A 17,938-nucleotide genomic window follows, 5' to 3' on the forward strand; every position below is an offset into this window, starting at 1 on the left:
CCTAACCTGTTATGAAAACAAATCATCTGTGTCGAAAAGCCATCAGTCTCATAAAACCGTAACTGACCAATGGCAGGTATCAATTGACTGACCAATCGCAGAGCGTTTCCTTACATCAAGGAGCACCCACATCAAGTAACGCCCCAAATTGCAGTCTGAGTTTATAGATATATAACAGATTGAGAGACAGAGGGAGAGAAACTAAAACATGTGGTATGTGTGTGTACACTACACTGTGCACTTCGACAAGACACAGTATGGGCCAAATCCGGTCATTCTGGACAAAATCATTCAATGAGTCAAAAGACCCATTAAAAAGGTTTGACTGGTTGTACATCTAGGTGGTCCTGGAAATCCAACGTCAAACTTTTCTATCCTGGGCCAAACACGTCCATAGTGGGGTCAGTTATGGGTAGGGTGGGGTAGAGGGGTGTGTGTGTGTGTGTTTGTGTGGTTCGGGGCCTGGGTTTCAGAGCAAAGGGCTGCTGATAGACTGGTGGAGAGCAGGGCCAGGTTTCTGTGTGTGGGAGACAAAGAGCGTGGCATAAACACACCGAGTCATTGCTGGTTCACCGTGTGTGTGTTTAATCTGCTGCGTTGTGATGACTGCCATGGTTACGTACGCATTACCTAACCTAACTAATCTTTTAGCTGTCATGACTTACAGCTCTTAAATGATGAGGAAACCTTTTGCTTCAAAATGTGGTTCTATAATCTCCAACACCTCTACTAAACTACAGTAGGCTAGTGGAAAAATGGATCCCAGCTAGGCAGACACACAGGACACAGGACTAAACACTTTAAATGGTCCTACATCACGTTCCAGCTTTTCATCACAAAAGCTTCAAGTACATCAGTCTCATTGCACTGCTCTCAGACACTGTGATAAAACTGAGAACATGAAACCGGTTTCTAGGAATTGGGAAGGTTGTGGTAGCAGACTGTTCTGTTTGCTTTGGGTGAGAGTTTACAGTGTTTGCTGGACCGTGTCAACCATGTACCTCCGTTTCATTCATTCAGATTATAGAACCTTTCATATCTGCTGTCTCATACTGATAATGTCTGAGCCCACAGGGGAATGCACACGTGCTTTCTTTCATTCACTCACTCTCACTCTCTATAAAGATAAGGAGGTGAGAAGGAGACTTACCCAGAGGTTCCAACACAAGCTGATCCTGGGTGACAGCCAGTGGAGGCTGAACACACACAGTCAGTTTAGGACCCTGCAATGCACAGCGACTCGTCACCTTGATCTGAGAAAGAGAGATGGATGGAGAGGGAGGAGAAAAAGAGAAACAGAGGAAGACATTTCACATTTCATTTCTCAAGTTGCAGCTAAAATAGTTAGACGAGTGAGTCAAATGAAATTAGCCTTGATGAAGTCAGCAAGTGTGCGACACATACCTTCACTGTGACTGAGGGGACGGGTAGACCATCAATGTCCGGGATGAGCGCTTGCTATAAAGATAGAGAGAATGTCAGGATATACCAGTCTGTATGTGCAGCCTTCATTGTGTGTGTGTGTGTGTGTGTGTTTTGGTTTTACTATCCTTGTGGGGACCAGAAGTCCTCACAAGGATCGTAAAACAAAGAACGTTAGGACAAGTGGGGACATTTCGCCGGTCGCCACAAGTAAAAGGACTATTTTAGGCTTAGGGATTAGGTTTAGGGTTAGGGGTTAGGTTTAGGTTAGGTTTAGGGGATAGGATTAGGGGGTTAGGTTTAGGGGATAGGATTAGGGGGTTAGGTTTAGGGGATAGGATTAGGTTTAGGAGTTAAGGTTAGAGCTCGGTTGTGCTTCTACATCTGTTTTAAGAAGGGTTTCTGTATAAGCACTTTGTGACATCTGCTGATGTAAAAAGTGCTTTATAAATACATTTGATTTGAAGGGTTGGGGAAAATAGGATGCTGAGTGGAATTCAATTGTTTGGACCCCACAAGGATAGATAAAACAAACGTCTGTGTCCATTTCAGTGTGTGTGTGTGTGTGTGTGTGTGTGTGTGTGTGTGTGTGTGTGTGTGTGTGTGTGTGTGTGTGTGTGTGTGTGTGTGTGTGTGTGTGTGTGTGTGTGTGTACCGATGTGCTGTCCATGTTAGTGGAGACTGTGGCTGTAACAGTCAGATCCTCATCTGTCTCTGCTACAGGAAGAATATCTACGACAGAAAAGAAGAAAGAGTCAGGAAGTATCCTACAACACACAGTCTGTTCACGCTGTGTGTGTGTGTGTGTGTGTGTGTGTGTGTGTGTGTGTGTGTGTGTGTCCTACCAGCCTGGGTCCTGGTGGCCTGTCTGATGACTCTCTGCAGACTCTTCATCTCAGTGTCGATCTGGGAGTAGTCCTGTTCGCGGGCGTCCACCTTGGGCGTGGAGAAGAAGGAGGGGTCTGTGCCCATGTAGGAACACTGCAGGTGGCCCTCATTGCTCAGGGTCACCACCACACCCTTCAGATCCCTATGGGGGGTTGAAACATCTGCCTTGGTCAGAAACAAAAAACGGCTATATGATTTGTGTGAGGAAAAACAGTTTCATAGCAGCTTCTCAGCACCCATCATTCAGAGATTGAGAATATAGAAGAGAGATAGAACAAGATAATGAAAGGGACAGAAAAAAAATAGTTAGGAGGTGTGATGCAGTGTGTGTGGTAACTGGTTGCAGATGTGTTGTGGTGACAGGGCAGTGAGGCAGTAAACCCCCCCCCCCCCACACACACACAGGGGGTTTCCAGCCCAGAGGAGTAGTAAGTCCCACACTTTTACTGCTGCAGGGGCACATTCACAACTACTCCCTCTCCCCTGCAAACAACCAGCCCTCCCCCATTTCTAAAGCCCCCCATAAATTGCAGCAGCCCTGCCACCACAGGGGAGGGATTGACCTACCCACTTAGCCATCCAAATAAAATGTCATCGCTATAACACTATTCTATCAAACTCAAGCATGTTCTCTAATTTTGTGCCTGTGTGCTTGTGCGTGTGTTTCTTTTCCATCAGGTCACAAGTCCAGTTCAAGAATTACGTTTCCCTTTTGTCCATATGCAAGGTATTTTTCATTGTTATTCAATCCAGAACGTCTCAATGGGATAAGTTATTTGTCCCTTGATAAAGATGAGCAATAATGACTGTATAAAATAAAATAATTAAAATACTGAGCTATATTGTATGCAAAAACAATTTGTGAAATTCTATTTCATAGTAATACAAGTGCTCAGAGAAAGAGGTCAAAATGATTAACATTACAATTTCTTATAAATAAAGTAGTCAAAAGTTTAGTATTTGGTCCCATATTCCTAGCACGTAATGATTACATCCAGCTTGTGACTCTACAAACTTGTTGGATGAATTTGTGTTTCAGTTTATTTAGTGCCCAATAGGAATAAATGGTAAGTAATGTATTGTGTCATTTTGGAGTCACTTTTATTGTACACTGAATAAAAATATAAACGCAACATGTAGTGTTGGTCCCATGTTTCATGAGCTGAAATAAAAGTTTCTCCAAATTTTCTATACGCAGAAACAGCTAGTTCCGCTCTAATTGTGTGGACAAATTTGCTTACATCCCTGTTAGCGAGCATTTCTACTTTGCCAAAATAATCCATCCACCTGACAAGTGTGGCATATCAAGAAGCTGATTAAATAGCATGATCATTACACAGGTGCACCTTGTGCTGGGGACAATAAAAGGCTACTCTAAAATGTGCAGTTTATTCACACAACACAATGCCACAGATGTCTCAAGTTGAGGGAGTGTGCAATTGGCATGCTGACTGCAGGAATGTCCACCAGAGATTTTGCCAGAGGATTGAATGTTAATTTATCTACCATAAGCCGCCTTATGGCAGATTTGACAGTATGTCCTACCGGCCTCACAACCCCAGAACACATGTATGGCGTTGTGTGGGCGAGTGGTTTGCTGACGTCAACGTTGTGAACAGAGGTTATTGTGTGGACAGGCATAAGCTACGAACAACAAACACAATTACATTTTATCGATGGCAATTTGAATGCACAGAAATACCTTGACGAGAACCTGAGGCCCATTTTCTGAAAGGTATCTGTATGCCAAGTCATGGAAAATCCATAGATTAGGGTCTAATGAATTTATTTCAATTGACTGATTTCCTCATATGAACTGTAACTCAAAATATTTTTAATTGCTGCATGTTGCGTTTGTGTTTTTGTTCAGTACAAATATGATTCTAAACAGTTCTACATTCATTTGGATGCTACCATGATTAAGGATTATCCTGAATGAATCGGGAATAATGATGAGTGAGAAAGTTAGATTGTCAAATATCATACCCCCAAGACATGCTAATCTCTCACCATTACCAACAGGGGAGGTTAGCATGTCTAGGGGGTGTGATTTTTCTCACTCATCAATAGTCATTTACCTGTGGTAAATTCAATTGATTGTACATGATTTGGAAAGGCACACACCTGTGGTGGCAGGTAGCCTAGTGGTTAGAGCATTGGGCCAGTAACCTAAAGGTTGCTGGATTGAATCCCCAAGCTGACAAGGTAAAAATCTGTCATCCTGCACCTGAAAAAGGGTTCCGGTATGCCGTCACTGTAAATAAAAAAAGTTTTCTTAACTGCTTAAATAAAAGGTTACATTTTAAAATAAGGTTGACAGTGCATGTCAGAGCAAAAACCAAGCCATGCTGTCAAAGGAATTGTCCATATAGGACTGTGTCGAGGCACAGATCTGGGGAAGGGTACCAAAACATTTCTGCAGTATTGAAGGACCCCAAAAAGTTTGGAACTACCTCTTCCTAGAGCTGCCCCCCCAGCCAAACTGAGCAATCGGGGTAGAAGGGCCTTGGTCAGGGAGTTGACCAAGAACCTGATGGTCGCTCTGACAGAGTTCCAGAGTTCCTTTGTGGAAGAAGAACAACCATCTCTGCAGCACTCCACCAATCAGGCCTTTATGGTAGAGAAGCCAGTCCTCAATAACAGGCACATGACAGCCCGATTGGAATTTGCCAAAAGGAACCTAAAGGACTCTCAGACAGAAGGTTCTCTGGTCTGATGAAACCAAGATTGAAACCAAGACAGGTTTTCATCAAGGCTCTCACTGTACTTTGCTCCATTCATCTTTCCCTCGATCCTGACTAGTTTCCCAGTCCCTGCCGCTGAAAAACATCCCCCACAGCATGATTCTGCCACCACCATGCTTCACCGTAGTGATGGTGCCAGGTTTCCTCCAGATGTGATGCTTGGCATTATTATTCATCACTGTTTGTGTTGTAAATAATTGTTGTAAATTGTGGTGTGATTATGGCCATTACCATGCGATGACATTTAGTACTACAGTTCACTACTCCCTTATCTGTCCTGATTGGCCAGCTGTAAGACATTGTGAAATAATTTCCTCTCAGGGATTTGGGTGGATTTCTCATGGTGATAACCGTGACAACTGGTGATCATTAATAATAACAAACCTGGCATATGGGCTTCAGAGTGTGTGTGTACGCAAGTATGCCTGTGGGTGAGAGAGTAGCGCTCAGCGGTGAGAGAGAGAGAATGAAGGCTACACGTATGTCCTATGTAGAAGGTGTTCTGCAAGGTTGCGTGGAGGATGAGTGTGTAACTGTGTGTGCTATGCAAATGTGTGTTTGTTCTGGGAGGACCCAGAGAGAGGCTCATCTAGTTGGTACTGACAGAAGGGCTCGTTAGAATGGAGCCAACAGAGCAGAGCTACTGAGACACACACAGGGACTCTCAACCATGGAGCACAGGAATGGAGCCAACACACAGGGACTCTCAACCGTGGAGCACAGGAATGGAGCCAACACACAGGGACTCTCAACCGTGGAGCACAGGAATGGAGCCAACACACAGGGACTCTCAACCATGGAGCACAGGAATGGAGCCAACACACAGGGACACTCAACCATGGAGCACAGGAATGGAGCCAACACACAGGGACTCTCAACCATGGAGGACGGGAATGGAGCCAACACACAGGGACTCTCAACCATGGAGGACGGGAATGGAGCCAACACACAGGGACACTCAACCATGGAGCACAGGAATGGAGCCAACACACAGGGACACTCAACCATGGTGCACAGGAATGGAGCCAACACACAGGGACTCTCACCCATGGAGCACAGGAATGGAGCCAACACACAGGGACTCTCACCCATGGAGCACAGGAATGGAGCTCCATCTGAGTGCTTCCACCCTCCCTTACCATTTAGAGTCGCACTCTCCTCTCCTCCTTTCATCCTCCCATCCACAGGGGTATCTGTTACCTTATCGGATCAGTGGCATCTGAGCACACACTGTGTGTAACTACTAACTTACAACTTCTTCTTCTTTTGTTAAATGTGAGGGTTGGCTTTTGAATTTCATTTCCTAAATTGACAGAATGGAAATGATCCAATCCTGGTTAAAGTACACAACCACCAAATTCATGGCAACACCAACAGCAGCGGGTGCCATGGTAACGAGTGGGGTGGGTGTACTCACGGGAAGTTAGCGAGCCTGACAGCCACGGGGGAACAGGAGAGCTGGGCGGCCCACTTCAACGTCACATCCTGGTACACCAGCAGCATGTTGTTATGGTTACCGACCAGGGTGTTGGTGGTGCCTTCAGACACTGCGAAGAGAAGGAAGGGTCAGAGGTTAGTTCACAGGAGATGCATGACACCTAATGAAAAGTGCTTTATAAATACAGTCCTTCCATCAATCAGTCATCAATAGGATATCGATTTGCTTGGAGTTGCTTTGGCAAGCTAGAAGCCAGTCCATAAAATGACAACAAACATTCAATGAATATTTAACCATTTAGAAAGCAAAAATATCTCAAGTCACTACAAATGAATTAAACAAGGCCTAGTTCTGGGGTGAGGGTGTGTCTTTGAGGTAGAAGATTAATTTGTGAGAACACACATGGTTAAACCCCGGGTTGACCTGAAATGGTCTAGCATGAAAACGCCTTTTGGTTTGGCCGCGCACACACAAGTATTTACCGTGACTGCCACCATGGGAGATCTGAGATGCACCCGCAACCCACGCCTAGCCAACCTCATTTGGATAGAGGGCAGGGGCGGGCAAGGCCGAAATGACAGACACAGTTTATATAGGACTCCCTCCATCCACTACATATAGCAGCATTTACTTTCTCCTCTTTCGCTCCTCCTGGTTCATTCTGTTCTGCCACTGTGGCCAGGCACTGTATTAATAGCAGTGTATCAGACAGACATGTGGCATGGTTTCCCTGAACACACCTTACCCTGAGGTGTGTGTGTGTGTGTGTGTGTACTAATTATAAGTGATTATTATCAATGCTGGGGTTAAGTGGCTGTATTATCACTCATTGAGGGAAAAACAGAGTATGAGAGAGGGGGGGGGGGGGGGGGGGGGGCAAAGAAACGAGGGAGAGAGAGAAAAGGAGAACGCGAGCCAAAAAAGGCAGCTGCATAGCGGAGGGCCAGGGGGGAAACCTGTGAAATATTGAGAGCGGGCCGGTAAACCGCTAAAGTTCTAGCCAAAACAATGTGAAAGTCAGCAGCTCGGAAAGTTCCTCTCCCTCTCTATGTATTGAAAACACAACCGCAGCAGATTACAATAACGGGAAGCCATTTGCCATACTATCCGGGTGACTGCTGAAAACACAACCAGAGAAAACGATCGAGGACTGTGATCGATGTCACCTGGGATCCTGGCCTTGATAGAGGAACGATGAAAATGGATTGGGAATAGTGTGATGTAAGGTTGTGTGTGTGTGTGTGTGTGTGTGTGTGTGTGTGTGTATACCAGAGGGAATGGTGCTCACAGGTCAAACACAAAACTCAATGAGGAATAGCAGGTGCCTCTGGTTAAAAAAAAAACATTTCTCTCAACCACACTGCTTCTCCTCTTCTATCCCTCTCTCTCCTTCCTTTTCCTCCCTCTCACCCTTTCTTTCTCTCCCGTTATCCTTCCCTTGCCATCCCTCTCTCTATGTATATACAGGTAACTGCCAACATAAAGGAAACACTTGAGTAAATGAGGGATACAAAGTATATTGAAAGCAGGTGCTTCCACACAGGTGTGGTTCCTGAGTTAATTAAGCAATTAACCTCCCATCATGCTTAGGGTCATGTATACAACATGTCCAGTTGACCATTATTTTGGCTACCGTGGCTAGAAGAAGAGAACTCAGTGACTTTGAAAGAGGGGTCTCAAAGAAGCATAAGGATTTTAAAGGGTGTGTATATATATCTCAGTCACCAGATCTCAACCCAATTGAAAACTTATGGGAGATTCTGTAGCGGTGTCTGAGACAGCGTTTTCCACCACCATCAACAAAACACAAAATGATGGAATTTCTCATGGAGGAATGGTGTCCCTCCAATAGAGTTCCAGACACTTGTAGAATCTATACCAAGGTGCATTCAAGAGGTTCTTGCGGCTCATGGTGGCCCCAATGCCCTATTAAGACATTTATATTAGTTTTTCCATTATTTTGGCAGTTACCTGTAACCGAGCTCAGCTGGAGAGAGGCGTGTTGGCTGGAACCCTGCGATAGTGGGATTAACATGGAACACGCAGACCCCTGATCCACAGGGCATTTCGCCAGTAGAACATGCTGTGTGTGTGTGTGTGCTTCTGCAGGTGACGGTGCTGTGTGTTGCATGTTCGAGGTGCTACATATGCTAAATATGGATCCGATTAGAGCGTGCCTTGCTCTGTGACATGTCCTACTTCCTCTGGTTGGAGTGGTATGTTGGGAGTCAGTCAGGACAGACAGATGCACTGTGTAGAGCTGTACTCCGGTCCCTCATTAAACCCAACCCAGGAGCCGAGAGACTCCCTATCAGATGAACCTGAGCTCACAGACAAACACTCATTCTGCTACCGCCACACACACTGGACAGGCATGGGGAACGTCTTATCACCACTAGAAATGTGTTAGACCAGTATCTACATAGCAGACCTAAAACAAAGACTGGATAGAAGAAGAATATTCATCAATTATATGGAGGATGGATATCTGATATGTCCTACAATATGCCCTACAATATGTTCTACAAATAGTGTGTCTGATATCAAGCAGTAAAGCAGTCTGTTATGTGAGGAAGCAGCTAGGGTTGTACCATTACCTGAGGGGTAGGGGAGGAAGCACTAGGGTTGTACCATTACCTGAGGGGTAGGGGAGGAAGCACTAGGGTTGTACCATTACCTGAGGGGTAGGGGAGGAAGCACTAGGGTTGCACCATTGCCTGAGGAGTAGGGGAGGAAGCAGTAGGGCTCTACCATTACCTGAGGCGTAGGGGAGGAAGCAGCTGGGGTTGTACTCCAGTTTCTTCATGAAGCGGATATGTCCGTTGTCTTTGAGGCAGTACAGGTTCCTTTCGCCGCAAACAAAGATGGAGGATGAGGACGGAGAGAAGGAGGGGACACTGAGGTCCAAGGCCTGCTCCCCCAGGACCAGGGTCCAGTCAGCCTGAGGGGGAAACACACACAGGGTTAAACACACACACAAACGAGCACACACACACACGCAGTTCTCCTCTCACCGTCAGTCTCTTCCCTGCAGTTTTGCTATGCTGCTCAGCATCCTGTCTGGTCTCTGCATCCGTGGCCACCGCTAGCGTCTCATACCTGGGTTAGGAACACTTCAGTTTAGACACACACACACACTGTGCTCAGTGGTAACACTTCAGTTTAGACACACACACACTGTGCTCAGTGGTAACACTTCAGTTTAGACACACACTGTGCTCAGTGGTAACACTTCAGTTTAGACACACACTGTGCTCAGTGGTAACACTTCAGTTTAGACACACACTGTGCTCAGTGGTAACACTTCAGTTTAGACACACACTGTGCTCAGTGGTAACACTTCAGTTTAGACACACACTGTGCTCAGTGGTAACACTTCAGAAACACTTCAGCTGGACCCTCTGTCAGAAGCCCCACTGTCATAATAAATGACATAACAGACATCCATCGGTGTTATGACAACTAAAGTTCATGCCACAAAACATTCAGGTACGCTAGTATCATGCTTTTACATTCTCAAACAATGGCCTTATTACTAGCAGTATCATGACACTGATCTGGAGTCAGTCTACAGTAGTCTCGCACTATGGCATTAATAGAATCTGATTTCCAGTAAAAAGCTGGAACTGGCTATAGTTGCAACAGACATCTCACACACACACATAATTATGTGAAGGGAAATCAGAACCTGCTAAGCCCTGATGTTTATGGAGCTGGAAACGACAGGAGACAATTTGCTCTGTCAGGGAGAAAGTCTCTTTCTCTCTCTGAGAAATGAATGGAGGGATGAACATGTCCAAAGACAACAGCAAGCAGTGCCAATGGGGAAACGGGACTATATTTTGACTAAAGGTTGCAGAGGGGTAACAATAGAGTACACTCCTGACAAGTGAACATCGAATAAGTGCACTTCGGTTTGCATTCATACATTACTTTTGATCAGCTGTAAGAAACCTGAAGGCCTCAATCCTAAATGGATGGGAGAGTTTGGCACCATCTAGCCAAGGCCTTTTAATGGCAGAGTACTATGATCAGGTATGTTGGTGAATGAGCTAGCGTGAAAGAGCCCTAACACATAGAATCACAAAGAGTGTGTGTGTGTGTGTGTGTGTGTGTGTGTGAGAGATGGTAGAGTCAAACCTTGAAGAACTGATTCACCAGCATGCATACTGGTTGTAAACGGTGAGCTCACACATTCAGAGTTCCACAGCTCAGGCCAGCCCAGCGGAGGAGTGAGGGTGTTTACATGAGTATAAATATGTGCATAATATGCATGCACGGTTGTGTGTATGAAATGTATGATCATGAACACACTACCAACACACACCCTACGAGGCTCACCTTTAACCAGTTCAACCCACACAAACACAGTCAACCTCTACAGGTTGGATAGAGTCTCTCTGTCTCAGACAGCCCAGAGAGACACAGAGTGAGTGTGTGAAGCTGGGGCATGGAGGCTAGATGAAGTGTGGGGATGTGTGCAGCCAGAGGAAACAGCCCAGTCAATTATATGAAAGAGGATATCTCCCCAATACTTCCCTGATACACAAAATCACATTCACCAACGCTCAAGCGCAGAGAAAATCAACATTACTGGCTAAACAAACCGAGGGAGCGGAACAGTTCCCTAGCTGACTGATATTATGCAGTACATGACACTCAGAGCAAGGCTATTTCTAACTAAGATGCAGGATTTTCATTACCAAATTTAGCTCTCTTCGTATCTATAGTTTATGACCTTTGATTCTAGATTTGATCAGAAAGTGGGATTCTAGCCACAGAGACCAAGTCTAGACACAGCCAAGTGTTAACTGGGGACAGCGCTTCATCCTGGGCAGAATTATTTTTATTAGAATTCATATATACAGTCTGAGAATTGAAGAGAGGGAGGTGGGGGAGGGAGGAACAGGGGGTGAGGTCAGCGTTTCCGCATGGATATCTCATCTGGGGAAGCTCTTGATATCGGAGAAATCTGGGATAACAAACAGCTGGAAGGCCGGGTTTCACACACCGAAACACACACACTTCGGCCTTTCCCCAATTTCCATCCGGTTTTAACAGGAGCGTGAAAAGGGAAAATCCCGGCGTGTGTTTGTTGAGGAAAGTAACTGTGATTATTGTGGAGGGGCGATGAGTGGCCCAAGTGGAGGAAAATAAAGACAGGGCTTACATGGGGAGCTGTGGCGATCAATGAGTGGAAATTTCATTAGGATGTGAAAATGTTAACTTTGAACCGGAGATAACCAGACTCAGCTGTGGAAATAGGGCCCAATACACCCAATCTGCCATCTGCAGTATCCCCTATACACTATTTACACACACGGACACAAAGAAGGAGGCACACACACACACAGAGAACACTCTCCCCTATTATTTAAAGATGGTGCAGTGGTTTGTGGTGTTAGGACTAGAAAATGGCCTCCCGTCTGTCTGCTGCACCACAGATGTATTTAAAGATCTAGCGCAGAGTAGCAGGCAAGTAGATGGCCTTCAGAGGCGACGAGTACACTTCTTCACTCCCTCTCACACTCACTTTTTCATTTACTTACCCCTGAGGAGGGTGTGTGTGTACGTGTGCACGTGCTTTGCAGCATATGTGTGTGTGATGCAGCGTGTGTGTTGCAGCGTGTGTGTGTGTACCTGTAGCTCTCCACCTGTCGTGCTGAGGACACAGTGAGGAAGGTGTCAGTGCGGGAGCAGTAACACAGAGGACCAGGCAGGAGGAAGCCAGGGAGGAAACGGCCAAATGAGTAACTCTCCTGCTCAAAGAACATCAGCATGCCATCCATGGACTGGATACACATAGAGTGGTGGTCTGAGGGGAGGGAATAAAAGACAAATGTTACATGAGTGTTGAATAAACGTTAATTCAACACACAGGGTTAGTACAATAACACATGACAACCTGGTGGAATCATACTGGCATCACAGAAAAGTACACACAATGACAGAACACAGACCTGAATGCTGCCTGACTAAATGACTTGCAGAATTGTATACGTTCTGTGGAAAAATGTATGCATCATACAGTTCTGCCTGACTTGTTGGGGCGGCTCTGCTATGTTGTGTTGTAGTGGTGGGTTAGCTGCTCTGCTATGTTGTGTTGTAGTGGTGGGTTAGCTGCTCTGCGATGTTGTGTTGTAGTGGTGGGTTAGCTGCTCTGCTATGTTGTGTTGTAGTGGTGGGTGAGCTGCTCTGCTATGTTGTGTTGTAGTGGTGGGTGAGCTGCTCTGCTATGTTGTGTTGTAGTGGTGGGTGAGCTGCTCTGCTATGTTGTGTTGTAGTGGTGGGTGAGCTGCTCTGCTATGTTGTGTTGTAGTGGTGGGTGAGCTGCTCTGCTATGTTGTGTTGTAGTGGTGGGTGAGCTGCTCTGCTATGTTGTGTTGTAGTGGTGGGTGAGCTGCTCTGCTATGTTGTGTTGTAGTGGTGGGTTAGCTGCTCTGCTATGTTGTGTTGTAGTGGTGGGTTAGCTGCTCTGCTATGTTGTGTTGTAGTGGTGGGTGAGCTGCTCTGCTATGTTGTGTTGTGGTGTAGTGGTGGGTGAGCTGCTCTGCTATGTTGTGTTGTAGTGGTGGGTTAGCTGCTCTGCTATGTTGTGGTGTACTGGTGGGTTAGCTGCTCTGCTATGTTGTGTTGTACTGGTGGGTTAGCTGCTCTGTTATGTTGTGGTGGGTGAGCTGCTCTGCGATGTTGTGGTGGGTTAGCTGCTCTGCGATGTTGTGGTGGGTTAGCTGCTCTGCTATGTTGTGTTGTAGTGGTGGGTTAGCTGCTCTGCTATGTTGTGTTGTAGTGGTGGGTTAGCTGCTCTGCTATGTTGTGTTGTAGTGGTGGGTTAGCTGCTCTGCTATGTTGTGGTGTACTGGTGGGTTAGCTGCTCTGCTATGTTGTGTTGTAGTGGTGGGTTAGCTGCTCTGCGATGTTGTGGTGGGTTAGCTGCTCTGCTATGTTGTGTTGTAGTGGTGGGTTAGCTGCTCTGCAATGTTGTGTTGTAGTGGTGGGTTAGCTGCTCTGCTATGTTGTGTTGTAGTGGTGGGTGAGCTGCTCTGCGATGTTGTGTTGTAGTAGTGGGTGAGCTGCTCTGCTCATTTGTCTCCTGCTGAATTTGATATGTCCATTAACACCTCTCGGACTGAGCAGGCCTGTTCACAGCAGCCTTACACAGCTTTAGGTCTGTGTTCTCCGAGTGCGTGTGTGGAGGGCTTGGAATGGCCCACAGTTTTATGGCAGAGAAAATCTGAGATGGCTGAGTACACACACACACACACACACACACACACACACACACACACACACACACACACACACACACACACACACACACACACACACACACACACACACACACACAATGAGCCATAACACAGAGCGGCTGTGAGAGCAGAGAACTATAATTAGGCCTCTACGCGCTATTAAAAAAAAATCACTCACATCAACGAGGGGTCAGGGAGTACCACCTACAGAGCAGATACACACATACACAATAATAAACACGTGTGGGTGTGTGCTTCACCAGCTATTCTGGTCATCCCCTTTGGTGAACTGGGCTCAGGGTGGGAGGTCAGTAAAACACTGAAGGACAAGGCCACTCACACAACTACCCCGCCCTGTGTGTGTGTGTGTCAGTGTAGGCACACGTGCAGGTTTGGTGTGTGTGCATGTATGTGTATCTTCTCACGCTGTGTGTGGGTCTACGCCCATACTAAGGATATCAAAAACCGCTCTTCTAGAGCTATAAAATATTAGTCCAGTACTTCTAACCTTAGCAGAAACATACAGAGGAAACCAGCCCTACTAATAACCTTACTAGAACATGCTGTTACACAGGTTTAGCCCAAGGACAAAACACAGAGGCTGGCAGGACAGAGCAGAGCAGTGCAGTGTCTTTGGGCCTGAGTTCTGGGTGGAGTTGGGCTAGAGTGTGGGCCAGGTGCTGCTTAGAATGGCCTATGCTGTTTGTGTGTGTGAGTGTGTGGCCCGATTCTGACCCAAACCCAGCCAAGCCATTAAGGCTGTATTAGTACAACACTGCTTTTACAGTGCTTACAGTCATTCCATGGTCAGGAACTATTGGGTGCTATTGGGTGCTCACATCTAGAGCAAGCTCCTTCACACACTCATTTCATATGAATACACAGATGACAAGTGTGTACGGCGGTGTGTAGGAGCTGATTTCACAGGCTGTGCTGCTCCCTGGTGGTGGTGTGTGGTAGTGTAACCCTGGAACAGGATCCTCTTGTTCTATTTATAGGAACATCATTGTAATCCACTCTCTCTACACTGAAAGGAGAGGGACACGACTATTCTAAGAGTATGTGTGAGAAAGAGAGAGAGAGAGACACAGAGAGTAAGAAAGAGAAGGAGAGAAATGGAAAGGGAGGAGGGATAGGGAGAAAAAAGATGGCGCTGGAGGGTAGGGTTGTCGTCTTAACGGCTCTCAACCAACCAGGCTATTTTGTTAGTTTTTTCATAACTTGTTTGGTACATAATGTTGCTGCTACCGTCTCTTATAACCGAAAAGAGCTTCTGGACATCAGAACTGGGATTACTCGCCTCAAATTGGACAAAGAGTTCATCTTCAATGATTCAGACGTGAGGGATATACTACGGACACCCGACCAGGCACATATCCCTGTGATTCGCTGGAAAAGGAAACGCAGGTTTTGCGGAAATAGATCAGGATGCCTTATGAGGATCAGGCGAAGAGTGGCTAATCTGCCCATGCCTTCCGTTCTGCTACCTAACGTTAGCTAACGTTCAATCACTGGAAAATAAATGGGACGAACTGAAAGCACGTATATCCAAACAACGAGACATGAAAAACTATAATATCTTATGTTTCACAGACTTGTGGCTGAACGACAACATTAAAAACACACAGCCGGCGGGTTATGCACTCTATCGGCAGGACTGAACAGCTGCCTCTGGTAAGACACAGGGCGGGGACCTATGCATATATGTAAACAACAGCTGGTGCACGATACCTAAGGAAGTCTCAGGGTTTTGCTTGCCTGAGGTAGAGTATCTCATGATAAGCTGTAGACCACACTATCTGTATTTTTCGTAGTGGTCTGCATACCACCACAGACCGAGTCTGGCACTAAAACCGCACTCACTGAGCTGTATTCCGCCATAAGCAAACAGGAAAACACTCATCCGGAGGACTTTAATGTGGGGAAACAAATCAGTTTTACCTCATTTCTATCAGCATGTTAAATGTGTAACCAGAGGGAAAAGAAAAATCTAGACCACCTTTACACCACACACAGACGCATACAAAGCTCTCCCTCGCCCTCCATTTGGCAAATCTGACCATAATTCTATCCTCCCGATTCCTGCTTACAAGCAAAAATGAAAGCAGGAAGCACCAGTGACTCGGTCTATAAAAAAATTGGTCAGATGAAGTAGATGCTAAACTACAGGACTGTTTTGCTAGCACAGACTAGAATATATTCTGTGATTCTTCCGATGGCATTGAGAAGTACACCACATCAGTCACTGGCTTTATCAATAAGTGCATTGAGGATGTCGTCCCCACAGTATTACAGGCAACATTCACACTGAGCTAAAGGGTAGAGCTGCCGCTTTCAAGGAGCGGAACTCTAACCCGGATGCTTATAAGAAATCCCGCTATGCCCGCCGACGAACCATCAAACAGGCAAAGCGTCAATACAGGACTGTTACGTTCCCCAGTTTCTGTGTTCTGTTTTGTATTTGAGTGTGTGTTTCAGGAGATGGCTTCCTGAAGTACTCCCCAACCAGCTGATTGGTCAACCCCAGGCTAATTGGTGATTGGAGCTGACCCCGCCCCCTCGTCAAGAAGCAGCTGACTCTAATCACCATTGCCACCTGAAGATAAAAGCCAGTGTTCTGCCCAAGAGAGAGGAGGAAGATGAGAGGAGAGAGATGAGATAAGGAGTAGAGAGTTGGAGTTGGAGATTGAGAGAGAGAAAAATTAGATTGTGATATAGTGTGGGTTGTGTATCAGAAAGTGTGGTATGTACTGTTGTTGTTGGTAGCAGTTTTTCTATGTCTTGTATTTGTGAGTGTTTGTGAAATCATTAATAATTACTCTGCTTCATTTGTTCGCAGGGGGGAAGGAGAAGGCACTTTGGGAGTGCTTAGGCAAGAGGCCCGCGGGCATACATATACCCGTAGTATATTTACTGTCTAGGCACACTAGGTAAGACCTGGGCGGACCACCCCCTGTATTTTGGTTAGGGCACCAGGTGGTGTTAAGTTAGGTAAGTTAAGTGGGTAGGCAGGTTAGATAGGAGAGGGGGGAACTTTGATATTTACTTTCTTTGCTTTGGTTCCGTCCAGTCCCTTTTCCCCATATTACCGTGTAAGAAAATAAATCCTAGTAACGGTAAATTCTGCTTTTGTGTCATCCTTGCTCGCACCTACAGTCCATACCTCTTGCACTTCAGAGAGTTGAGTTGTAGCAGGGAGTTGCGTTCCCTCTTCTCAGAGGCGTGCGTAACAAGGACTAAAATCGAATCGTACTACACCGGCTCTGACGCTCGTTAGATGTGGCAGGGCTTGCAAACTATTACAAAGGGTAAGCACAGCTTGCTCGCTTCGAGGCAAGTAACACTGAAACATGCATGAGAGCATTAGCTGTTCTGGACGACTGTGTGATCACGCTCTCCGCAGCCGATGTGAGTAAGACCTTGAAACATGTCAACATTCACAAGGCCGCTGGGCCAGACGGATAACCAGGACGGGGTACTCCGAGCATGCACTGACCAACTGGCAAGTGTCTTCACTGACATTTTCAACCACTCCCTGTCTGAGTCTGTAATACCAACATGTTTTAAGCAGACCACCATAGTCCCGGTACCCAAGAACACTAAGGTAACCTGCCAAAATGACTACCGACCCATAGCGCTCATGTCTGTAGCCATGAAATGCTTTGAAAGGATGGCCATGGTTCACATCAACACTATTATCCCAGAAACCCTAGACCCTCCCTAATTTGCATATCGCACCAACAGATCCACGGATGATGCAATCTCTACTGCTCTCCAAACTGCCCTTTCCCACCTGGACAAAAGGAACACCTACAGTTGAAGTCGGAAGTTTACATACACCTTAACCAAATACATTTAAACTCAGTTTTTCATAATTCCTGACATTTAATCCTTGTAAAAATTCCCTGTCTTAGGTCAGTTAGGATCACCACTTTATTTTAAGAATATGAAATGTCAGAATAATAGAGAGAGTGATTTATTTCAGCTTTTATTTCTTTCATCACATTCCCAGTGGGTCAGAAGTTTACATACACTCAATTAGTATTTGGTAGCATTGCCTTTAAATTGTTTAACTTGGGTCAAACGTTTTGGGTAGCCTTCCACGAGCTTCCCACAATAAGTTGGGTGAATTTTGGCCCATTCCTCCTCAGAGCTGGTGTAACTGAGTCAGGTTTGTAGGCCTCCTTGCTTGAACA

General features: G+C 45.9%; 1 protein-coding gene across 2 annotated transcripts in view; it reads right to left on the reverse strand.

Moving 5' to 3' along the window:
- The window catches only part of bbs9 (Bardet-Biedl syndrome 9), a 187,687-nt gene that overhangs the window by 147,181 nt on the left and 22,568 nt on the right, over positions 1-17,938 (reverse strand). For both annotated transcript variants that reach the window (XM_055904882.1, XM_055904881.1), the window contains exons 6-13: positions 12,133-12,307; positions 9,507-9,591; positions 9,250-9,433; positions 6,472-6,601; positions 2,268-2,452; positions 2,078-2,154; positions 1,405-1,458; positions 1,151-1,253 (exon numbers count right to left, since the gene is read on the reverse strand). In XM_055904882.1, the coding sequence (XP_055760857.1) occupies positions 1,151-1,253; positions 1,405-1,458; positions 2,078-2,154; positions 2,268-2,452; positions 6,472-6,601; positions 9,250-9,433; positions 9,507-9,591; positions 12,133-12,307 (993 nt within the window). The remainder of the gene's footprint in view (positions 1-1,150; positions 1,254-1,404; positions 1,459-2,077; positions 2,155-2,267; positions 2,453-6,471; positions 6,602-9,249; positions 9,434-9,506; positions 9,592-12,132; positions 12,308-17,938) is intronic.

This window comes from Salvelinus fontinalis, chromosome 38 (assembly GCF_029448725.1).
Source record: "Salvelinus fontinalis isolate EN_2023a chromosome 38, ASM2944872v1, whole genome shotgun sequence".
In the NCBI taxonomy this organism is placed as follows: Eukaryota; Metazoa; Chordata; class Actinopteri; order Salmoniformes; family Salmonidae; genus Salvelinus; species Salvelinus fontinalis.